Raw genomic sequence first — 25812 nt, 5'->3', positions numbered from 1 at the left:
TGTGTGACAGTGAAAAGACAACATATTATGCAATCATATTTTTTGAAGAATAAACAAAGAATTGCTGTTGCTTGAGATCTGAAACACACAAAAATCGAAATCGCTGGATCAATGCAGCAGGTCTGCGGAGACAGAAACAGAGTTAACGCTTAGAGTCCAGAAATGACTTAGCCATAGAATCATAGAGCTGTCCAGCATGGAAACAGACCTTTGGTCCAACTTGTCCAGAGATCCTAAACTAATCCAGTTCCATTTGGCAGCATTTGACCCATATTCCTGATGAAGGGATTTTGCCCAAAATGTCGATTTTCCTGCTCTGCGGATGCTGCCTGACCTGCTGTGCTTTTTCCAATATTGACTTTAATCTCCAGCATCTGCAGCACTCACTTCCACCATATTCCTCTAAACCCTTCCTGCTCATATACCATTCCAGATGCCTTTTAAATGTTGTAATTATACCAGTTTCCACCACTTCCTCTGGCAGCTCATTCCATACATGCCCTCTGCGTGAAAAAGTTGCCCCCTAGATCCCTTTTAAATCTTTCCCCTCTCACCTTAAATCTATGCCCTTTAGGTTTTTTTTCCAGGGAAAAGATCTTGTGCATTTACCCTATCCATGCCCCTCATGCTTTTATAAACCTCTAAAAAGTCACCCCTCAGCCTCAGCTTCTTCAGAATCTGTATTGTTTGCAAAACTGAGCTTCAATAATAAAGTTTGCACAGGCATAACAAATTGAAAGTTTATTATTTAAAAAAACAACGCATATGAATTGGTTTAAGTACAGCACTTTAGGATGCTCTATTCCAATAGCACGCTGATTGCAGCTACATTGCATTGAAATACTTTCAGCCTGAGGGATTTGACTCTGGCCTTTATAAATTAACAATCAATATTGAGATAAAGACTGGACACTTTCAATAGAAACTTCCTGCAGGTTTTTATTTTAATGACTGTAACTATTCCGAAAGAACATCACTGTGGATAAAGAGTTTGCAAAATCTCATTCATTCAAATACATTATCCAGCAAGACCACCCTGAGCCACGCCCCCTCCTTTGACAGACAGGTAGTGGGGGAACGCCCAATGACGTAATCAACCTGCGACGCTGACCGGGCACAGTCACCAGGGCAACAGGAGAGAAGATGGCGGAGACGGTGAGAGGCCTGTGGGCGGCTCGGGGTGGGGGGTGGCAACATGAAGGGCTCGAACTCGGAAACTTCCCTGAACTCTCGGAATTCCCGAACATCATCAATCCCTGAGTCAAGATATAGCTTCAGATACACCAGAGCCCCCCCCCCCATCAAACACACGGGGTTAGATACAGAGTAAAGCTCCCTCTACACTGTCCCCCATCAAACACTCCCCAGGGACAGGGACAGCACGGGGTTAGATACAGAGTAAAGCTCCCTCTACACTGTTCCCCATCAAACACTCCCCAGGACAGGGACAACACTGGGTTAGATACAGAGTAAAGCTCCCTCTACACTGTCCCCATCAAACACTCCCCAGGGACAGGGACAGCACGGGGTTAGATACAGAGTAAAGCTCCCTATACACTGTCCCCCATCAAACACTCCCCAGGACTGGGTTAGATAGAGAGTAAAGCTCCCTCTACACTGTCCCCCATCAAACACTCCCAGGGACAGGGACAGCATGTGGTTAGATACAGAGTAAAGCTCCTCTACACTGTCCCCATCAAACACTCCCAGGGACAGGGACAGTACGGGGTTAGATACAGAGTAAAGCTCTCTCTACACTGTCCCCCATCAAACACTCCCAGGGACAGGGACAGCACGGGGTTAGATACAGAGTAAAGCTCCCTCTACACTGTCCCCCATCAAACACTCCCAGGACAGGGACAGCATGAGGTTAGATACAGAGTAAAGCTCTCTCTACACTGTCCCCATCAAACACTTCCAGGACAGGGACAGCAAGGGGGTTAGATACACATTAAAGCTCCCTCGACACTGTCCCCATCAAACATCTGAGGGCAGGTAAATCTCCTCCTACAATGCTGCAATTATGTGCCTCGCTTCCAACCGTGTAAGGTGCTCTGACCCTGCAAATTTTTGACCTCTTTGACTATTTTACCAATCTCATGTGAAGTCAGAGCCACAGTTCCCATGGATGCCCATATGATATTGGATGTGACCTGTATAACTTATCAACTTCTTGTTGCAGGCTAGTGTGGCATTGTTGCGGGAGGATGGCAACAAGTATTTTAAATTGGGAGACTATGAGAAAGCCTTATCCTGCTATACACAGGCAATTGACCTATCCCAGAACTTGTCAGAGGGCATGATCCTTTATCGCAATAGAGCAGCCTGCTACCTTAAATTGGTGAGTAAAACCAAACTACACAAATGTTCACAGGTGACCTTTTGAAAAAATATGAATTGTGCCATTGTAGTTGACAGTTCCCATGTCTGAATTTTGTTTTTTTTCCATTACTCATTAGGAGGAGTACTCAAAGGCTGAAGCAGATGCCTCAAAAGGTAGGTGCTAAGAAATGTATGTTTTGTGTACAAATTACCACTGCTTGGTGATGCTATGTTTACTTGGTTATGTGCACATGCTGTTCCAGAGTGTTTTAATTTGGGATTGTCTGAATATTTTTTGTGAGTGACCTGTTTTTGATGTAATCAGTTTAAAACATGAGAGCTGAAAATGTGTTGCTGGTGCTCGAAACGTCGAATTCCCTATTCCTGAGATGCTGCCTGACCTGCTGTGCTTTGACCAGCAACACATTTTCAGCTGTGATCTCCAGCATCTGCAGACCTCATTTTTTACTTAAAACATGAGAGCAAAGTATTGAATCAGAAAAGACTACGTGGTGAACTTTGTTAGTTCATTAAACATCTATCCAAATTATTTTGTTCCTCATTTCTCTCTTGTGCCGCTCTGGGCTGTGGATTCCACCTGTTTAAATTAATTAAATTTCTGTGTAAATTTACAATGACCCTCACGAATGTTTGCTCCAAAGCGGTGATTGTTCTTTTGTTCTCAGTAATCGAATCAGATGGGAAGGATGTGAAAGCCCTGTTCCGTAGGAGCCAGGCTCTGCAGGAACTGGGGAGACTGGATCAGGCGTTTGCTGATATCCAGAGATGTGCTGTTCTGGAACCAAAGAACAAAGTGTTTCAGGAATCACTGCGGCAAATTGCAACAAAGATCCAGGAGAAGGTAAAGTGTGTGTGGGTGGGTCAGGCGAAGAGAGACAGATTGGTTGGTGGGAAAAGGTAGTAGGAGGGCAAGCAAAACCAGAAGTTAGAAGGGCCAGATTGGTAGAGGAGGGAACTGTAAGAAATGATAGTGAAGATATGCTTCTGTGTTGCCTTTTTCAATTCTGATTTAGCATGTCTCTGGGGAGGGGTTGGTGCAGTGATATTATCACTGGACTTGTACTCCAGCGATCAAGCCTAATGCTCTGGGACGTGCGATCGAATCCCATCATGGCAATGTGGTTGACTCTTAACTGTACGCTGAAATGGCCCTGGCAACAAATGCTGGCCCAGTCAGCAATGTTCACAGAATAAACAGAAAAATTTAAAAATATTGTTAGTATTGTATGGTATAAAAATTAACTTCAGCTTTTTCATACTGATTATTTTATTTTGTCAAAGCAACATTCCCATTCGTTCATTCTGGTCTTTTTCTAAGCTTCAGTAAACTAAAACACGGTGTGTAAAGTATACAATTCTGGAGTCAGTCATTCCAAACTTAGGCTGTGTTTGGAGAGAGTTCTTCGGGTTGTTCACAAGAAATGTGTTGATTAAACTTGAAATGTAAACTTAAAAAAAACCCTAAATTAATTTGAAGTTTTACCATTAATGAAAGATGCTAAATATCACCTAGGTTTGCATCATTGCTGCTGAAGTTGAATTTGTTGATGTGTTCTTTATATTCCCAATGTAACGTTCTAATTGTGTTGTGTCTTTATCTCTGTTCAAGGTTCAACAACAGTCTTCTACAGATGCCCGAGTGGAGCAGATGTTTAACATCCTCTTGGATCCTAGTGAGAAAGATTCTGACAAAAAACAAAAGGTCTCGGTTTTCCTAAAAGTATTCTCATTAGAGATAGTGGCATGTATGTGCTGCAGGCGAAAAGCATCTGGGTTAGGGAAGTTGCCTTGGGTTTGAGGTGCAGCACAACACTGAGTCTGTAATGTTTTGTTCTGCATTCACCTTGAACAATGGAGTAACAGCTAATAGTGTAATTATAGATTTTTATACTTATGTATACAGGTTGCCTCTGGAGGGAAGCTGCATAGTATCAGTTAAATAATTGGAGAGTTAGCTTTCAGTCATGTTGTCTGAAATTCCTGCTAGATAGCAAAAAAAACTGGAATGATACTGTAGCTTATTTTGCTGAGGCAGCATAGTGGCTCAGTGATTAGGACTGCAGTCTCACAGCACTAGGGATCCGGGTTCGAGTCCCTGTATCCATTCCAGTTTCCTCCTACAATCCAAAGATGTGCCAGTGAGGTGGATTGACCATGCTAAATTGCCCATGTGTCAGGTGCATTAGTCAGAGGGAATTGGGTCTGGATGGGTTACTCTTTGGATTTTCGGTGTGGAAACAGGCCCAACAAGTCCGCACCTACCCTCCAAAGAGTAAGAAGTTATCAATAGTTGAGATGAGAAGCCATGAATGATATATATAGAAATCTTAAAAGAAAACCCTTTAAGAAAGGAAGTTGAACAACTGTATCTGAGAGAGAGCTTCTCTGACAGTGCAACACTCCTTCAGTACTGGGACTTAAGTGGTCAGGTTCCAGCAAAAGGTTTCACCTGATAACCTCTTGATTCCGAGATAACCGTGCTGCCCATTGGGCTATAGCTGGAATTTAAACTTTCAAAGAAATTTGAAACTGAGAATTCATATGTCTTCTTATTCCAATAAGATACCTGTTTTAAATATTTTATTTCCCCTTTAGGCTGTTCAGAATCTGATTGTTCTTGCTCGGGAAGATGCAGGGGCTGAAAGGATTTTTCGCAGCGATGGAGTGCATCTTCTCCAGAAGATGTTGGACACTGGGAATACAGACATTGTGCTGGCTTCACTCCGGACTCTAGTGGGACTGTGTTCAGGCCATCAATCCCGGGTCAGTCAGGTGCAGAAAAATTAGGACTAAAACAATCTCACTTGCATTCTTTTTGGATAATAATTGTCCGTGAAGCGCACTTACAGAGGTCCAAACTGGAAACAGAATCGATTGGTTGGCTTGGAGTCATGATGAGCTCAGTGACTTCCTTCTGTGCAGTAAATTCACTATGTTTCTATGCTATAAAGCTACGCAGTGACCAGACACTCCAACTTGACAGTTGTCATTGCAAAATTGAAGTGGAAAATGTGATACAGAAGTATGATGAAAAAATTGTGCAAGTTTTACTTATATAGAACCAGGGCAATAGCTAAAGTGCTGGCAAATGGCATTAAAATATTGGGTGGTTGGTTTTGACTGGTGTGGACATGTTGGGCTGAAGGGCCCTTTGTGTGCTGTAGATCTATATGACCCTATGTAGTGCCTTTTTAAAATTTAGTCTTTTGGGGTATGGGTGTCACAAGCAAAGCCTGCATTTTTTCTCTTATCCCTAATTGGCCTTGAATTGAGTGGTTTACTCGACCATTGCAGAGGGCACTTGAGAATCACCCACGTGGCTGTGGCTCTGGAGTCTCATGTGTGTCAGGTAAGGACAGCAGGTAAGGCTGGCAGATTTCCTTCCCGAAAGAGCATCAGCAAACTGGGTAAGATCTTACTGTAGTTGATTGCTTACATGATCACCATTACTGAGGCTAGTTTTCCATTATAGATTTTATAAATTGAATATAAATTCCCCAAGTGCCATGTTGTGATTTATAGCCATGTCCCCAGAGCATTTAGCCTGGGCCTCTGGATTGCTAGTCCAGTGACCATTATACCACAATCTCTACCAGGCCTTTGTCTAGTCACATGTCCCACGGTACTTCATAGGTTTCAAACCAAATTTAATCACGAAAAGTAGAATCTCCAGGTAAGAAATGGCAGCATTGTAAAATATGTTTAGTATAATTTTGTATTTGTATTTGCTCCCATTGTAAATTTTTATTCAGTGCTATATGAAATGTGTAGCAATTGACACTTGTCTGTCATCAGAAGTTTATTCAGTTTAAGCTGGATCTATTTATTTTGGTGTGGAAAAAGCTTGTATTATATAATGCCTTTGTTATGTTTAGCTTTGATTCCTATTTGCAGGTGACAGTGATTTTGCACACAATAGGAATGGACAGGTTCTGTCGCGTGATGGGCAGTGACCAGGAGCAGGTTTCCCTAGCCGCATGCAATGTTCTGCAAAGCATGTTCGATTCATTGAAAGGGGGAATAAAAAGTGATATTCGAGGAAAAGAGGAGGCGGTGGTTCTCGGTGAGTGATATCTCTGTGCGGAAATGATTTCCCATTCTTCATAACATTAGCTTCAATGTTACTGTCGGTTTTCTGCAGTTAAAGTTCTGTTTTAGTTTAGATAACTAGTATTGCCTTTCAGAAAGGCAGCTCTCAAAAATGTTTTGGATTGGTGATACCTTGTGGAGCATTGGCAGCTACGTGGGCTACAAAAGTTTGAATATTTCTTGAAGAGTTCTCTCAGCTTATGAAGCATTAATTAGACCTTGTGTTCAAATAACTAACAATTATTAATTTATCTTTAGAACCTTTGAAGGAATTGAAGATGATGATTCACCAGCTGTTGGAGATGTTGGTTCAGCCACAGGTGTCCACTCATGGCCGAGACAATTCTGTAAACCTCCTGATTAAGCATGTTCCCCGGAAATCCTTGCGTGATCCCAACAACGCCATGACCATTTGGGTAATTGACCAGGGTAAGGTGTAAAACTGAGGGAGCCAGTGCTTTTTGTGTGTGTTAGGGAAAAAGCTGCTTCTTTTCCCATATGCATTCACTGAGTGTGGACCTGCCACATGGAACATGAATATGACCAGACCAGTCACTCTGTCAGTCAGTGTGTGCGATGCAGGTCATGCTGGAAGTGGCTGAAAGTGCTCTTGCTCAGACAGCAAGATTCTTTTTCAAATTGCATTGGCAAACTAAATAGATTTTTATGACAATCTACTAGTTACATGGTCACAATCACTGATAGTGGCTTACTACTCTAAACTTATTTAGTTAACTGATTCTAATTTTCCTAGCTGCTGTGATTACGTTTGAACTCCTGGGCTCTCAAACTCTCAAAATGTTGGTCTGAGTCTGTGAATTATTGATTCAGAAAGAGAACCACTCTTCGTGAGGCTGATTGGAAACAAATATTATGCAGCTCCTGCTGTTCCTTTGTAGATTGGCTGAGCTACGGACACTCACACCATTCTGATTTAGGATATATTTGTGCAGCAACAATGTTAAGAGGAGCTTTGTGGAAACCTCCAACTCCACAGGATACAAATAAATAAAGGCAGGGTGTACGAAATGAGCTTAGGTCCAGCAGCATCTATGGAGAGAGAAATAGTTAATATTTCAGATAAGTGACCATTCATCAGCACACGATTGGGCTACCTGAGTTTTGAGGGTCTACTTATCTGAGCCCATTGGCAGGTTGTGGAGCCACCTCTTCTACTGTAGACATAAAACAAAAATATGGTTATATTGTGGTGGAAGGTGGTATTCAGAACTAGAGCAAAGGGGGTTTTGTGGGATGGGGGTGTTCTAATGTACTTTGTGTTCACAGCAGCTGCTGTCTCATTCAAGAATATAGAGAGATGTGGAATTTTCAGCACAGGTCAACAGATCGTGTGGATGGGATTCCTCCCATCCCTATTTATCTCACCATAGCACCATGTATGACTGTCTTTTCTCTGCACTGATCAGGCATGAGGAAGATTCTTGAAGTGGCTGGCACAGTTTCAGAAATTCCCAACAGCCTGTCGATAACGGATAGTGGTCGGATGAGCGTGTCAGTACTGCTGACCAAACTTTACGATGACCTCAAATGTGACGCAGAGCGAGAGGCCTTTAACAAACTCTGTGAGGACTATGTCAGGTAGGAAGTTGCGCATGAATGACAAAATCCAGGTTACAGGTTTCTGGTTTGTGCTGAGTTAGCTAATTTTAGTTGTGATATATGTACAGTAATAGTATTTCTTGGCCCAGTTCACAGGGAAGAATCAGCCATTGTTCTGGTACGCAACCGGTGACATGTGGAAGAGAAACGTGTCTGATGCTAAGGCTCCGGCCTTACAGTGAAAACTTGTTTCAATGTTTGAACCTCTCCGTGTCCTCACACCCCTCATCTCTGTAACCTCACCAGCACTACAACCTTCCAAGATCCACACGCTCTTGACACTGTTCTCTCAAGCATCCCTAATTTTAAACACTTTACATTTCATGGCTGTGCTTTCTGCTACCTACAACCAATACTCTGAAATTCCCTTCCTAAACTACTTCAGATCTCTATTTCCCTCTCCTTTAAGAATTTCCTTTGAACCTATCTTTGAAATCGATCTTTTGGTTTCCTGTAATATCTCCTTATGTGGTTCCATGCAAGAGGTGCTGACTTGGATTAAAGCAGGGATTAAGGAACAATATAGATGCTTTTTAAAAATTGCAGCTGAAGTTTTCTTCTGCATAGGGACCGCTTTGAGTCTTCAGGACTGGATGGAAAGCTGCAGGCCATCCAGACTGTGTCCACCCTACTACAGGGGCCCTCAGACGTTGGTAATCGAGTACTGGAGATGAGTGGGATCTTGGAGTGCATGATAGCATTGTGCAGCTCTGAGCGGGAGATTGACCAACTGGTGGCTGTGGAAGCTCTCATTCATGCTGCAGGCAAATCGAAACGGGCTTCATTCATCACAGCGAACGGGGTGACACTTCTAAAGGACATCTACAAGAAGAACGAAAGTGATCAAATCAAAATCCGAGCTCTGGTGGTAGGTCACAACGGTTTCATCAGGTTCTACAAACTATGCAAGTCTTATGGACAGCCAAGTATCTCCTCTCATTTCATTTCCTCTTTCCTGGAGCTGGAGGAGTCGAGATTAAAAATATATTTTTGCCTTTATACCATGCTGCCCTGCTTCTTACAGGCAGTGGTGATTAAACCAGTCCCAAAAGTCTCTGATAAGTTAACTATTCTTTGCCAATTTGGCGGGGAAGGTGTCTCAGTGCCTTGGATTAGGAGTTGTCAAAGCCCCCACTGGTGACACTTGTGAGGTACCAGATGTAGTCCATAATGCCTTTTGTACATTTTTCTCCACTGAGTCAGTATCACCAGGAATAGGTAGAGGGGCAGGTGTGGTTGGAATTAGATTAGATTAGATTACTTACAGTGTGGAAACAGGCCCTTCGGCCCAACAAGTCCACACCGACCCGCCGAAGCGCTACCCACCCATTCCCCTATATTTACCCCTTTACCTAACACTACGGGCAATTTAGCATGGCCAATTCACCTGACCCGCACATTTTTGGACTGTGGGAGGAAACCGGAGCACCCGGAGGAAACCCACGCAGACACGGGGAGAACGTGCAAACTCCACACAGTCGGTCGCCTGAGTCGGGAACTGAACCCGGGTCTCAGGCGCTGTGAGACATTAATATTTATTAAAAATGTTGAGGGACCTTAAGGCTTTGTCTGGGTCCTGAAATCTTTCCTTTGAGTCATAATCATCAGGTATTGCAACAGGGAAAGAGGCTGTTCAGCCTGTCGTGTCTGACTGTGCCCCTGTATGCCATAGTGTTTCAAGTATTCCATCTAAAAATGCTGTGATGGTTCTTGCCTCTAGCACCCTTTGAAAGAGTGAGTTCCAGATTCCTACTACCCTCTGCATGAAAGAAATTACCTTAAATCCCTTCTAAACTTCCTCCCTCTTGATGACCCCTGGTTATTAATTCCTCCACTGAGGGGAAAAGTTCCTTCCTAATTACCCTATCTGTGCCTGTCTTTGTACACCTCAATCAGGTGTCCTTGCTATATACAAGCACATGCACAGACGCACGCACGCACACACACACGCATGCACACCCCTAGCTTACCTAGTCTCTGTGTAGCTGCAGCACTACCTGATGTAACATCCTGATAAAGCTCCTATGCTCCCTCTCCAGTGCAACCCCGTTCTTCATCTAGTATAGTCACTGGAACTGCTCGCAGTATTCCAGCTGTGGCTGAACTATTGTCTTAAACTACTCCACCTTAACCTCTTTTCCTCTGTATTCAACACTATCATTCATGAAGGCAAATATCTCATATGCCACCCAATCCACTTGCCCTGTTGTCTTCGAGGATCAATAGAACTACACACCAAATTCCTTTTATTCCTCAGTAACTCCCGGGGTCCTACCATTCAATATGTATTCCCTTTACTGTGTAAGTCCTCACAAAATGCATCACCTGATTCTTTTCAAGATTAAACTCCATCTGTCATTGTTCTGCCCATCTGAAAACTCTGTGTATATCATCCTGGATTCCAAGGCATTCCTTCTCACTATTTAGCATGCCACCAATTTTTGTTTGATCTTACTGATCATACCTCCCCTGATGAAGGGCTTATGCTCGAAACGTCGAATTCTCTATTCCTGAGATGCTGCCTAACCTGCTGTGCTTTGACCAGCAACACATTTGCAGCTGTGATCTCCAGCATCTGCAGACCTCATTTTTTACTCCTGTATTATTTATGTCTAGATCATGAATGTGCACTACAAACAGGAAGGGACCTGGCATTGAACCCTGTGGCATGGTACTGGCAACAGGCTTCCAGTCACAAAAACAGCCTTTGACCATCACTCTCTGCTTCCTGCCATTAAGCCAATTCTGTATCCAATTTACCAAATTGCCCCTCTCCCATCCCATGGTTTTTATTTTCCTTTTTGATCAGTATCCTATGCAAGATCTTGTCAAAAGTTTATTGAAATTTGTGCAGACTACATCAACTGCTCAAAAATTCATTGGTTTTTTTTTTAGACATGATCTCCCCTTGAGAAAGCCATCCTTGTCTTTCCAAGTGGAGATTAATTCTGTCCATGAGAATTTGATCTAATAATTTCCCAATCACTGATGTTAGACTCACTGGCCCAAAACTCCCTGGTTCAGCTCTGCCACCTTTCTTGAATGATGGTACCACATTAGCTGTTCTCGGTGCCTCTCCTGAGGCCACAGCGAATGTGAAAATGAATGTCAAGGCCTTCCAGTTTCCTCCCTAGCTTTTTGTAGTCGTCTGAGATATATCTCAACTGGGCCCAGGGATTTATCCCATTTTAAGCCTGCTAAAATCAGTACTACCAATACTCCCTTAATGCTATTTTGTCTAAGTTTCTCTCAGTTGTCACTCCATGAATTTCTATACCTGCATTGTCTCTTTGTATTGAATACAGATGCAAAAGTACTTATTCAAAACTTCAACGTCTTCTGATTCCACACACACACTGCCACTTTTATCTCAAATGGCGAACTCTTACCTTGGTGATCCTCTCACCCCTAATACACTTAGTAAACACCTTTGGATTCTCCTTTATTTTTGTTTTGAGCTATCTGATTATTAAAGGAACTGTTATAAATTTTATTGAGTTTTCTTACACAGGACAATTTGATTCCAGCTCTACCTCTTGAGTAGGCTGTACAAGCTTACTGCCCTAATTTTCAGTTATGGAGGTCCAGCCAATGTCAATGTAATCTCATCCCTCAATCTGTTTCCCCTTTCAGGGTCTGTGCAAGGTGGGATCTGCTGGTGGGACGGACTACAGCATGAAACAGTTTGCTGAAGGTTCGACTTGCAAGCTGGCAAAGCAATGTCGCAGGTGAGCTGCGTTCTGATGTTGTGACAGAAGAATCACAAGTTTTCAATAGGTCTGATTTTTTAATTAAATATTATTCATGTTTATTGAGTATTAGGAATGCTAAGGAATAGAACTTCCTATTTTAGAATGCTCCCTTTGCTCTGTGAACAACGTTCTTCAGAAAAGCATTTCCTGCTAGATCAGTGTAGCTTTTTTTTATAATTTCTACACTATCCACACTGAGATTGCTAATGAAAGAAGTTTGTTTATCATACTTGAACAACCATCTGGAGTTGGATTTGTGGGTCTACTAGTCAGCAATGATCCTTTGTTGCATTTTTTATAGTTGTGCATTTGTAATCATTGGGTTACATCCTCACAGTAGTTTGATTTCAGATATATTCTCATCAACCTGCTCAGGGATGTTATTACACACTCCAGGAGCAGGTGGGACTCAAAGGTAGGAGGGACACTACCTCAGTACCACAAGAGCCCTAACACATTAACTTCAAAAAGATTACACGTAGTATTACACACAGCTACAGGTCAGAATGGGCACATTTGGATCTAGCTGGTGCATGTCTGAGCTTCCTTCAGCCCTCCTTCATCTCGCCCTATCAGCGTATATTTCCATTCCTTTCCCACATGTTTGTTGAGCTTCCTCTTAAATGCATCTGTACTATTCACCTCAGCTACTCCCTGTGGGAGTGAGATCCAACTTCTCACCAGACTGTGGGTAAAGATGTTTCTCCTGAAACTTCATTTGGATTTATGTCCCCTAGCTCACATCTTCCCAACGAGTAGAAGCATCTTTTCTAGGGCTACCTTGATAGAATATTTAATAATTTAAGTTCTGTATGAGCTCCACGCTCTTCCATTGATCTTGCTAGTTTATTTTGACTATTACAGTTGTTAAATCAGAAGATGATGGCCTAGTGATGTTATTGCTGAAATACTAATCTAGAGATCTAGGTAATGTTCTGGGAACCTGGGTTCAAATCCTGTCACGGCAGAAGGTAGAAACTGAGTTCAATAAAAAATCTGGAATTGGGAGTCTAATGACGACCATGATTCCATTGCCAATTGTTGGAAAAACTCATCTGGTTCACGAAGGAAAGGAAACTGCCATTCTTACCTGTGGTGGCTTACATGTGACTCCAGACCCACAGCAATGTGATTGACTCTTAACTGCCCTCTGGGTAATTAGGGATGGGCAATAAATGTTGGTCTAGCCAGTGAACAAAAAAAGGTAGTGGTTCCCAAACAGGAACAATATAAGAACAGTCCAGGAGAGGAAAGTGACAGGGACTGAAAGTGCTGCTGAATTAATTGCTAGTACAGTGACAGTCTGTGGACTGAACTAATTGAGGAGATGGTGTAAGGTGATGGATAATATATCAAGACTGCTTCTGATCAAATTGCTGGTCCACTCTCTTGCTAGGTGGTTATGTAACAACTCAAATCAGTGCAGCACTCGGCGTTGGGCAGTGGAGGGATTGGCCTATCTGACCTTCGATGCTGACGTGAAGGAGGAGTTTGTGGATGACCAAGCCGCAGTACAGGCTGTGTTTGAACTGGCAAAGGTAAACATTGAAAAAAATTAGCAATAAGAGGGAAAAGCATGTCCTTTGCATGTTTGCTGATCTTACCTGTTTGCTGGCCAGCCACTAGATATTTCCTTTGAATTGTTGGAGCAGATGTTAATCTATTGTGTGGCCTTCACATGCTTGCTTTTCTGTGCAATTATACCAAGATAGAGTGCACGTCTGCCAATGACGGCACTATCCTGTTTGATCCCTATTCTGTGCTGAATTATTAATCAGGGCATTAGTAAAGATTGCTGTTAATCTCTTAACCCTGTGGGATTGCGCATATGAATGATGGCCAGCCTTTCATAGAAACATATGAAAAATAAACAGAGTAGACCTTTGATCCACTCTGTTAGTCAATATGATTATGGTTGATCATCTTGAAGTACTCTGTTCCCACTTTCACCCCATACCATTTGATCCCTTTAGCCCTGAGAACTATGGTGAGCCCCCTCCTGATTGGTGTCTGTGTGAATGTATGTGTATGAAATTAGGACATGATTGAAATCAGCTCTGATAATCTCCACAATCAAACAGGATGCCTCAGCTCAAATGAAAACATCTGGGTCAGATATTGGAACTTCAGTTGCGAGCGGAAATTTGGTTAATACATCATCTTTGTTAATGATCTATCTGAGTTGTTTGTGATAAAAATAGTTTGTCACGAGATGATCAGTGTCTACGGTTCTTCCACTCTTGCTGCTTTGTGTACAATAATCTCATGCTTTTATTCTTTTCCAGTCAGAAGATAAAACTGCTCTCTTTGCAGTTGCCTCCACCCTTGTGAACTGCACGAACAGCTACGATAAGGAGACTCCTGATCCACAACTTCTAGAACTGGCTAAATACGCCAAACAGCATGTGCCAGAGGAGCATCCCAAGGTACAGTACAAGTGCTATCTATATTTAATGGAAATTACACTTGTAACTCTTGTTCTGCCTGTAAGCCATACAAATCTACAATTTATTCCCCCACTCTCTGCTGAGTTTGCAGGGAAATTTTTAATGGTCCTTAATGTTAGTTGGAACAAGGTGGGGAAATAATCGCAAATGGTTCAGTTCTTGATCCACTGACTCTTGTGATGATTGCATCTGTGAGGATGTTGGGAGAACAAAATCTCATTGCATTTAGCTGTGACCTTCCTTTACCAGCTTGAAGCAGCCTGTTGACTTTTATTGTTGGTCCAGCTGTGAGGAACAGTCCTTTAGTACTGAGGAGACAGCAGGGCTGTGAAGCCAACCCAGAAAGAACTCATGCAGAAGCAGGTCCTTTTTTGTCCAGCAAATCCATGTTGCTGGATTTTCTTTACATTTCATTCATTTTAGTCGCATTCCCAAAAACCTTTAAAATCCCAACTTTTGTAATCTGATTTGTTGTACACTTTAATATTCCTTTTTTTCAAACAATTGTATAAATTCTTTTATAAAAATTAAAATTGTAGTACCAAGCAGATGCCACTTAATCACTCAGCCTTGTTGTACAACTTACAATTTGCTCCTGAATTCTATCTACCATTTTTATTCCCTATCCCTTCACACCAAGGAGAAAGTTCCAAGTGACCATCATTGCAATGAAGTGCTTCTTGATTTTAGTCCATGTCAGTGATTGCTGGCAAAGAGTTTCACATTGTACCCATGTCTGAAGCTGAGGACATTTTTTTTCCAGCCCATTCCATAATTCTTTGGACGGTGATTGATCTAGCCATTATGCGTGTATTTTAAAAATACGATTGACTAAGAAAACTGATTTGGTGCTAAACTGACATTTTCTGAATTGCAGGATAAACTCAAATACGTGGGGAAACGGATTGGAAAACTCCTGAAGGCTGGGGTGGTGTCGGCATTAGTTTGTATGACAAAGAAGGAGAGTCCAGCCCTGACAGATTCCTGCAAAGAGATGATTGCGCGGTATGTGTGTGGCAATAGTTGAACAATGGCTGACTAGGAAGACTTTCACAGATAGTGATTTATTAAATGCAATGATCTGTTATTTTGTGGGCAAAAATAGCAGTTATATTGTATACAGCAATTTACCAAATTACAAGCTGTTTGAGTGAGGATACCAGATGGATTTCCTCCTTCTCATGGAGTGTCATGGAACAACTTGTCAAACACAGTAACAAGCAGAAGGGGCCTTTGTCAAAAGGGTGGCCTCTTTAACTTGGGAGAAATGGTGATGTGGTGGGAATGTTAGCAATCCAGATGCCCAGGCTTATGCTGGGGTGATGCGGGTTCAAATCCCACCACAGCAACTGGTGGAATTTAAATTGAATTAACCTGTCTGAAATTGAAAGCTGGTTTCCATGATGGTAACTATGAAATCACCACTTGCTGCTGTAAAAACCCATCTAGTTCACTAATGTCAGGGAAGGAAATCTGCTGTCCTTACCCTGTCTGGTGTATAAGCGCCTCTGGGTCGACAAAATGTGGTTAATTCTTAAGTGGCCTCTGAAATGACCGAGTCAACTCAAGGGCAATTAATGATGGACAATGTATTCTGGCCTTGTCAGTGATATCCACATCCCATGGAAGAATGAAGGGAAAACAATGCTCCTTCAGCACAATACAGAAGGCTCTGGTATGAGGCTCCAATTCTCAACAAAAGATGGCATCTTCAACTGTGCAGAATTCCCTTGGTAATTCACTGAAGTACTCCAGTCTCTTGGAGGACAGCTGACCTCGCCACACTTTGAGAGATTGCTACAATTGAATACTTGTGTAACACAATAAAACTCCACCATTGTTTTCTGGCTTTGCTCATCAGCCTGGTTTTTATTGCTCACTTGGAGGTGGTTGTGTTCTCATGTATCTGCGACATGCCCTTCTAGTGATCGTGGGTTTGGAAGGTGCAGTCTAAGGAACCTTGGTGAATTTCTGCAGTACATCTTGTAGATGGTACATACTGCTGCTGCCAAATGTCAGTGGTGGAGAGAGTGGATGTTTGAGAGTGTTGTGCCAGTTAGACGGGCTGCTTATCCTGGATGGCTTCAAGCTTTTGAGTATTGCTGGAGCTGCACCCATCCAGGCAAGTAGGGAGTATTTCATCTCATTCCTGACATGTGCTTTGGAGGTGGTAGACAGATTTTGGGGAGTCAGGCAGCAGATTCTTGCTACAGGATTTGTAGCCACTGTTTCCATGGTTGGTCCAGTTCAGTTTCTGGTCAATGGTAACCCCAAGGATGTTAATAATAGGGATTCATTGATGGCAATGCCATGAATATCAAGGGGCAATGATTAAATTCTCTTTTGTTCGTTAGTTCTTAATAGTTCTTTGTACCATCATCTTCCCTAAACTCTTGCTGTTGTTTTATTAAGCAGCCCTGTAATACAGAGTGGAAACAGTGTACGACTGAGAACATCAAACATTTTCTGTTTTTCAGTGTATTCCTAGCTCTGGTAGAGGCTCCAGAGGATCGTGGAATTGTAGTAGCTCAGGGTGGAGGGAAGGTGAGTATGAGCATGTTAACTCCTTGGGATTTCTCCATATCAGTGATTCCTGTCTTTTTATAAACCAACTGTAGCCATTGTGGGATAAGAATGGGAGATAACAAAGAGAAGGTAGCAAGGTTGTCAGAGAGCAGTTTTTCCACTTCTGAAATTACTTTCTGACATGAGAATATAATATTTCACTCAAGTTCCATTCTGTTTGGCAATGTACCATGAAGTGAAGACCCTATAGTCAACTTGATCCACTGACTCTCAACAAGCACACGTCTACACAGACTTCCATAGAATGTAAAGCACATAAGCAGGCAGTTCTGCCCAACTAGTTCATGCCAATGTTTATACCTGCAATAGCCTCCTCCCTGCCTGCTTCATTTTATCCCCTTCTCCTTTTCCTTTCTTCTTCAGTTTGAAACAGCACCTAGTTAATAACAGTCACACTGTTCACCTCAACTATTTGTGATGATAACAGTTTCTTCTTCCTGACCCCTCTCTGGGTAGAGAGATTTCTCCTGAGTTCATTAATGGATTTATCGATGACCATCTTATATTTATTGTTCTTCATTTAGAACAAAGGGAAACAACTTCTCAATATAGGAATGAGAGTTGTGTCTCACTTACAAGTCCCTATTGTAAATTATATCGTTATATTCAGTTAAGAGCTGTTCGTGTGCACAAACTGAGGATTCGTTTGAATTCTTCTAAATAGATACAAACTAAAACAATGGTTATTGAGTTAGTCGCTGTTCATACTCTGCAAATAGATTTTTTTTAAAAAGTGTGTGTAAAGACTGGCTCCAGTTCCATCTTTCACCAACTGGTTTCTGGAATTGCATACCTTGAGGGACTGTACCTTTATATTTGGCAGCTATTGCCGTGATTGGCTTCAGGTTTGAATCACTGGACTTTGAATGTACATGTTTATTCAATGTGGCTTATCACTACTTCCTATCCTGTAGGCTCTAATTCCTCTGGCATCAGAAGGCACAGAAGTTGGTAAGACCAAGGCAGCCCAGGCCTTGGCAAAGATAGCTATCACCTCAAACCCTGAGATTGCCTTCCCTGGAGAAAGGGTGAGTCCTGAGAATTTGTGCAGTGTCTTAGGATTTTGTTTTTTTTCATATTGCATTAATTGCACAGTTTTTAAGAGTCTTATTTTCTGTTTCTAAATATTCAGTAAGAAATTTTGTACAATGTTGATCCATTTAAAAATTGATGGTATAATGGCTTTTCTACATGGGAATTGGGATCAAATTCAGGTCTGAGTATGAAGCTGGATGCCTCTCTATCTGCACATTGTGAAGATTCTATGTAAAATGGGTTTGGATAGTCTTAATCTGATTACTACTGAACAAGGATCCACAGCACAGTTCTGTCCCTAATCACTACCTCCCTCAAAGAGTCATAGAGATATACAGCACAGAAACAGACCCTCTGTCCAACTCGTACATGCTGAGAAAGTCCAAGGAAGGTTGATCTCAAAAATGCCACAATGTTCTAGTAGGGAACATGCTGTTGAGGTTGGAAGCGTGGCACATTGTTGATGCGTTACAGTGGTGGTAAGTGATTAAATATTCTGCTTTTGCTCTTTACGCCCTCAGATTTATGAAGTAGTCCGACCTTTGGTCGGCCTTTTGCATCTTGACCGTACCGGGTTGCAGAACTTTGAGTCGCTGATGGCATTAACCAATTTGGCTGGTATTAGTGAGAGACTACGGTAAGTGACTGAGTGAAGGGATGAGACTGTGTTGTGGGAGGGTTGCTCCAGTGATTCAGTTGGATAAACACAAATGAATAAGTCAGCAACTTCATTAGTAATGGTTTCCAAAGCTCTTGCCCACTGGTTGATAAAGTTCCTTCACCTACGGTAAACCGTTTCCCAGTTTGTCAAGTCTCTCACTCTTTAATCAGGTTACTTTGATGTCTTCTCATAGAAAGGAAACAAGTGGGCTGGACCTCACCAGCACTGCTGACCGAGAGGATGTTAGTCAATATCCAGTACGATTTCAATATGAGATGTCCAGAACCTTATGCTTGAGGTATTTGGCCCTGACACCACATGGAAAATTGAAGTGGCCCAAGCTTGCTGTGGACTCCTGGATGAACTAACCTCTGTCTGTTTGAAACCTGACATTGGTCCTGCACCCTGGACCTTCTCCTGTGGCGCAGCACCCCGCAAATGGAGTCATATCAGAGAAAATACATCCCCCATGCTCTTCAGAACAGTATGGAGACATTTCCTGTATGAACAGCTGCTGCATACTGTCCACTTCCTCACCTTTGACCACTGCTCGGATACAGGTGTAATGTTTTACCCTCCGGTGGTGGAAATTCCTCTCTACCCCCCCAAGACCCTCCACAAAGAAGTCCTTTTTTTCTGTTAGGCACCTGGGATGGAGAGTGCTGCACACTGCAGCCCCATACAACAAAAGGTGAAGCCATTACACTGGGTGCCAGGTCACTTGTAGTTTTTGTGGTGGAGGAAATGGTTTTCAAATTAATGTTGAATGTTTTCATTTGCAGCCCTCTGTAGTTAATTGAACTCCTAAATTTTCAATTGGACTTCAGCCCCACTCGCCTGATTTATGGGCGCTTTGTGTAGTGAGGGACGGACAGGTCTGCTCATGGTCTGCTATTTGGCTGAGACAAAGTGACCATTAATAGGTCCAGGCAGAAGTTGCAGAGGGGATCCTTGTACCTGACTGTCTGCCCCTTTCTCGTGGTTACATCCACACTCGGGTGTGTGTTGAGAGGGAATATGTGGTGTTCACTGACACAGTGGAGGCATTCAGAGATTGGTGGGCACCACAGGCTGGGATCATCACCCCGAACAATGTTATTTTAATTTAGTGAATTTCCATTCACCTTGTACCAGTTCCTATTAACTGTTTGTGATTTTTGTTACAGTGTCCCTTGTAAGCTGTTCATCCGATTATAAATTTGTTTAAATGAGTAGAAAGGAAGCTATTTCCTTCAAAGCTTTTTGTTTGTGTTTGCTCTACTTTGCATCTATTCCTGTGGTGAAGTAACCACACATCAGAAGCATTTAATCGGCTGTAAAGTGCTTTTGGGGATGTCCTTAAATCATGAAAAACACTTAACATTTCACGTTTGTCTCTCTTAACTACCAGTGCTGAGGAGCCTCAGATGGCTGAGTGTGGTCAAACTCCAAGTAAATGTATATTTAATACATTGAACAAATCAAACTTTGCATTCAGATGAGTTCCCCAAAGGTTAAACTGATAGCAGTCCCTCAGAAACACACTGCAGTGGATGCCAAGACTTGAAGCCAAATTCCTGGAGGGAGTTTTGTCTCAATAACTTTCTAACTCTGGTGAGAGTGTTATTTGCTGGGTCAAGGCTGGCATTCATTAACTGATTAATCTCTTGACTTCTTTTAGCCAGAAGATAATTAAGGAAAAAGCCATTCCAATGATTGAGAGCTACATGTTTGAAGACCACGAAATGATCCGATTGGCAGCTACTGAATGTATGTGCAACATGGTCCTGAGTGAGGAGGTGTGTTAGTGCTGCATGTAGAGCATTACTGCTTTCTTTAAACATCCCCACATTGTGATTTGTGGCTGTTAAGAATTCCTACTATGGGTTGATGCACTTCCAATATGGTATGCTTCATACCGCATTAAGGAAGAGCAAGATACAATCCCCAGCTGTTTTGCTAACTCACATGGGGCAGCAGCTGTTCGAGAAAACCAGCTCAGATGCCCTGTCATGGTGATTATCCAGTACCCATGGAGGGAACCCCTCGGTGTTTGGGCGAAGGGTCAGATTTCTGAGGGTTGAGTACCTTGCTGACAGTCTGTGTCTTCTGCCTGGAATTCGTCACATGGTGACACACAAAGACCTCTGTTGCAGATAGAACTGTTTCGCAATGAGAAAATACCTTGGAAAAAGTAGCTAGCCAAAAAACTGTTCTTTTGGATTATTGGTTTGTTGGGAAAGAAAACGAATTCTCAGACGCCTTCACCTTTTTTTTTGTTTGGATCTTGGTTCAGGTCCAGAATCTGTTCCTGGCTGAAGGGACAGATCGTCTGAAACTGCTGGTGTTGTACAGTGGTGAAGAGGATGAGAAGTTGAGGTGTGCAGCTGCGGGTGCTGTAGCCTTCTTAACATCGCTGCAGCCAAAACTCTGTACCAAAATGACACAGGTGGTGAGTGACCACATATCCTGCTCCACTCTGTACCTTCAATTTGCTGTTTTTGACAGTCACCTTCGCTCCATCTTACTCATTCCTTACCTCCTTGCATCTTCCGTCCTGCTCACAGTCTGCTACTGTCTATTCCGGAGGGTACAGGGATGCAGATGTTTGTGCTCACTCTCTTTCTCTCTTCTGCCCAAATGACATTCTTCACCTTTGAGCCTAGAACTTTGTCTGTCAGCAAGATATTTGACAGAGAGTGTCAACAAAGAACCTAAACTTGTTGTCACCTGACCTCACATTTCAGCAAGGGGTTCTGGTTAGTGGTCAAAAACAGGACCCCTGGCTATCGTTGCTAATTCACTTCCCAACTGAGAACTAGTGTAAGTGCTAATTCTAATTCCTCCAACCAGTAGTGGACTCCTCAACTTTAAGGGCATTTAAATGGTCATTGGATAAACATATAGATGAAATTGGAATAGTGTAGATTAGATGGGCTTCAGATTGGTTCCACAGGTTGGCACAACATCGAGGGGTGAAGGGCCTGTACTGCACTGTAATGTTCAATGTTCTCCTGCTACCACCCTCCAGCTGCTGTTAACAGCAAAGGCTGGAGGTTGGACCAATGATGTTCGGTAATGGAGGGTTTCCTTCTGAAAGCAGCTGAGGACACCGAGTGTTGATCGAAAAAATTCAAGAGAACTATTTGCAAAGTTAAATAAAAGAGAATCTGGTGATCGAATCTGTGCTCTTCCAATACTATCACAAATTGATAGTGAGTGGCAACTGATGCATGTGTGGGAAGTGAGAATTCAACAATTTATGATTTTTCCTCGTGAGTTTTGGGTTTTAAATTTCAGTTTTTAGTTTTGCTGAGAATATTTTATTTCTGTGGAAATCCAAGCCAGTACAGATGGCACTGGCTTTCCAGAGAGAATGCAGTGTCCTATTGATGGCCTTTGTGAGATTAAAGATGAGGTTTAGGAAACCACAGTTATAGAAACCAATGGTCAACAGTGATGGTGGTGAAATGTGCAGCCTCTTGTATAAAGTGAAAGTAGTTCCCAGGTTCATTCTTAGTTGAGGAAAGTCAGCTGACCTCACCTGACTATGGTGCTTTGACTGGCCTCCTATCCTTGGCTAGACAGAACAGGGCTGAAAATGTGTTGCTGGAAAAGCGCAGCAGGTCAGGCAGCATCCAAGGAGATTCGACGTTTCGGGAATAAGCCCTTCAGGAATCCTGAAGAAGGGCTTATGCCCGAAACATCGAATCTCCTGTTCCTTGGATGCTGCCTGACCTGCTGCGCTTTTCCAGCAACACATTTTCAGCTCTGATCCCCAGCATCTGCAGACCTCACTTTCTCCTAGACAGAACAGGAGAGAGGATAAATCATTGCCCTTGGTCATTATGAAATGACCTACCCTGAGAGGCTGAAATAGTCCATTGAGGAAGGACTCACCAAGCGCCCACTCAGGTCAATGGGAATATAACTAGACAATCTCAGTCAGTGATATTGATTAAGGGATAAATATTGGCCTGGATATAAAATGGTATAGTGGGACATTTTCAGAAGATAGAACTGTAGGTTAATGTCTCACATGAAGGGCACTGAATCCAAATGTGGGAATGGGGTTTGAACCTAGAGCCTCTTGATTTAAGAGGTGATGCCTATGTTAGCTCCCATGGTCAAATAGCTTGCTGACCCTTGATGTCTAGGCTGTGATCCAGAGAAGAGTCATGAGAGCAGCTGGCATCTGTGAAACTCATGAGGAATGATCTGAGGAAGCTTAATTGCCGTGGTACTGTGCTCTGTCCCATCTGTTCCTTTGGACACAAATTTGCAGTGCAGCTGAAAGTTACATCCTTGTGCTTTACTCTCTCTCCCCTCTGCCACCTGCAACAGACAAGCCACTGGTTGGAGATCCTTCAAGCACTTGTGCTGAGCTCAAATGTCGACCTGCAACATCGAGGCCTCGTCATCACTCTCAACTTAATGAACGCTGAAAGGGAGCTTGCAGCCCTGCTGATGGAGACAGAGATGTTCGAAATCCTGTCTGCTTTGAGCAGGGAGAGAGATGAAAAGAAATGCAAGGTGTCAGCTGTTGCCCAGGATTGTCTCTCTCAAGCAGTGGAGTATGGACTAATAAAACCCACTGAGGAGGAGACCAGCCCTTAGTGAAAGCAAAACAGGACATTCCAGGGACATGTGAACCAGCTTGCAGACAAGAAACACTCCCACTGTGTGATACACTGCTGATTGCTAATCTTTGGGTGTTAAACCACTCTGCACAATGTTTTTATATACAGCATCTATTGGCTCTTTCAGTTATACTACTTTGTTGTGAGAGGTACCAACAGGATGTTGCACCTGTATTATATAATTAGGTATGAAGAAATTTAATTCAGTGTTAAAGTCCTTCAGGGGAAAAAAGCTCATGGGTCAGAATATTAATCATTTTTTCCTTGTGCTCATCTCTGCTGTAGATGCTAGCTTTTACTCATTCTTTGGATACCTGAACCCTCTCATCGTAGCCCCAGTGACCACCCATTGATTTTGTGGATGGGATCAGTGACAGCCAGCAAACTAATGGACCCCAGAGGCCACTGTAGACCCTGACCTTGATCTGCTTCTGGCCTGGCTGGGGAAGCCGGGATATTTTGAGCAGAACATTTCTGAGGTTACTGGTTTAGGTCATTGAATATTTACTGCATTCACTTTTACACATTTTACACATTCTCAACTTGGATTAGCTTGTAGCATTTTATTATGCAGGCTTTGAACTTCAAATCACAATGTGAACATCTGATCTGCATTGCCACTGAGGAGTTCAGTAAGACAGTTAGTGGAACAAACTCACATTATGATTCAGCTTTGGAATCTAGGTGGGAGTCAATATCTGATTTTCACCACAGAAGCTGCTCCACATGAATACTAATCTTTTAGTGTGATTGCAGACTTAGTAGCTTCCTATAAACTAGTTGCCCTGTATGTGATGAAATGATAAATCTGTTTAATTATCAAAATGAGCTTCATCGACACTCTACACCTTGCACATTCATTGTTTTTCACATCATCAATCTTTGTTTATTAATGTATCATCAGTACAGATGCCCTGTGTTTAATTAACTAGAAATATTCAAAGCTTGGCCTGCGAGTTGTTGATTATGTTAGTTGCAGGCTAGTGTCTTTTATGTTTAGAATGAGGGGCATGTGAAACTGACAGATGAGAGTAGTTTGTTCATCAACTTGTCCCCACAAGCCCAGTGGATGGATCAACAAGGCTAATTTTTTTTTCCCTTGCATGATTCCCGTCCCGTCCCGTCGCATCGACCAAGCATCACCAAAGATACTTCAGGATGATATCGTTTGTACTCCAGGGAGGAATTGATGGAAATCGTTTTAAAGATGTGGAGAGATCATTAGCTACCCAATCAGTGGCAACTAATTTTGGAGACACTATTCTCCAGGAAAAGAGGAAGGACCCAATCTGCAGACTCAATCCTAAGCATCTGCTGTTTGTTTGACTTTAATTGATTTGATTTTTTTTATTGTCACATCTACCTAGGGACAGGGAAAAAATTTGTGTGTAGTACAGGCAGATCATACCATCAGAAGTCTGATAACAGAGAGAAAGAAGTTTCTTGAATCTGTTGGTACATGTGTTTAAGTTTTTGTATCTTATGCCTGATGGAAGAGAGTACAACTTGGATAAGATGGATCTTGGATTATGTTGTCTGCCTTCCTGATGCAACAAAAGGTATAGATGGAGTCAATGGATGGAAGGTTGGCTTGTATGATGGACTTTAAACTATCAAGGAGAAAGTGAGGACTGCAGATGCTGGAGATCAGAGCTGAAAATGTGTTGCTGGAAACACTCAGTCCCAACGAACGCAGCACAACCTTCCTAACCTGTAATCTTCTTCCTGACCTCTTTGCCCCACCCCCCTCACCTTAACCTCCTTCTACCTATCGCATTTCCAACGCCCCTCCCAAGTCCCTCCTTCCTACCTTTTATCTTAGCCTGCTTGGCACACTTTCCTCATTCCTGAAGAAGGGCTCATGCCTGAAACGTTGATTCTCCTGCTCCTTGGATGCTGCCTGACCTGCTGCGCTCTTCCAGCAACACATTTTCAGCTTTAAACTATCGAGGTTCAATTATGGTTGGGATTTCACTGACTGTCAACTGTTTACAGTCAATGCATCTAAACAATAACATAATTTGAGGGGTTAAAGTTCTATTAGCACATCAGTTTAGGAAAAGGCTCAGTGACCTCACTTCATGTTCAAAGTAAATCAGATTATTGACATTGTATCAACACGCAATTAATCTCCAGGAAAGCTCAAATTTGGTTATGTCAGAGGATTAAAGAACATAAAGAGGTCTGTCACATCCATGTTTTACTAGATTTTAGATATTTTCTAATCATCCTGTTCAGGAATGTTATTACATAGTTAGAACCTGATTCTGGGTCTCCTGATTCAGGTAGGGACACGACAACAGAGCCTCAAGACCCCTCTGTTCATTAATTTTTACAGCAATTTAAAAATCACTATTGTATATATTGCCAAATTAATAAATTCATTGGGAAGCAAAATATTTGAAAGTAATAATAAGGATTCATATATTTAGCTGTTCTTGTGGCTAAGGGTGTCGTGTAATCCTGATTCAATTTGATCATTGTGCATTGTGCAATTCAACATTTCTATATATTGTACCAGAGTTTGTATCCTCTGTCGATTTTTTTTTTACAAATCTTGTTAGTTGGCTGTAAAGTGCAAAGGAATAGATTGCACCACTTACATGTACATTCCTTCTAGTTATATAAATAATCAGCAATAAAGTCACTTATCTTTTTAC

The 25812-nt window shown here is 42.3% G+C and overlaps 1 protein-coding gene across 1 annotated transcript; it reads left to right on the top strand.

Annotated features, from left to right (window-relative positions):
* Positions 1–1118: 1118 nt before the first annotated feature.
* LOC132834861 (protein unc-45 homolog A-like) lies at positions 1119–25802 on the top strand. Its single transcript, XM_060853957.1, has 20 exons — positions 1119–1155; positions 2183–2341; positions 2460–2496; positions 3009–3184; positions 3953–4045; positions 4939–5106; positions 6238–6406; positions 6691–6861; positions 7860–8031; positions 8620–8920; positions 11686–11780; positions 13201–13342; positions 14090–14230; positions 15129–15256; positions 16729–16795; positions 17752–17865; positions 18394–18509; positions 20194–20311; positions 20809–20964; positions 22857–25802. Exons 1-20 carry the CDS (start codon positions 1144–1146, stop codon positions 23127–23129), a joined length of 2808 nt encoding a protein of 935 aa, XP_060709940.1. The 5' UTR covers positions 1119–1143; the 3' UTR covers positions 23130–25802.
* Positions 25803–25812: the final 10 nt, after the last annotated feature.

Source organism: Hemiscyllium ocellatum, chromosome 42 (assembly GCF_020745735.1).
Source record: "Hemiscyllium ocellatum isolate sHemOce1 chromosome 42, sHemOce1.pat.X.cur, whole genome shotgun sequence".
NCBI classification, from domain to species: Eukaryota; Metazoa; Chordata; class Chondrichthyes; order Orectolobiformes; family Hemiscylliidae; genus Hemiscyllium; species Hemiscyllium ocellatum.
This window is presented reverse-complemented; position numbering and strand designations above follow the sequence as displayed.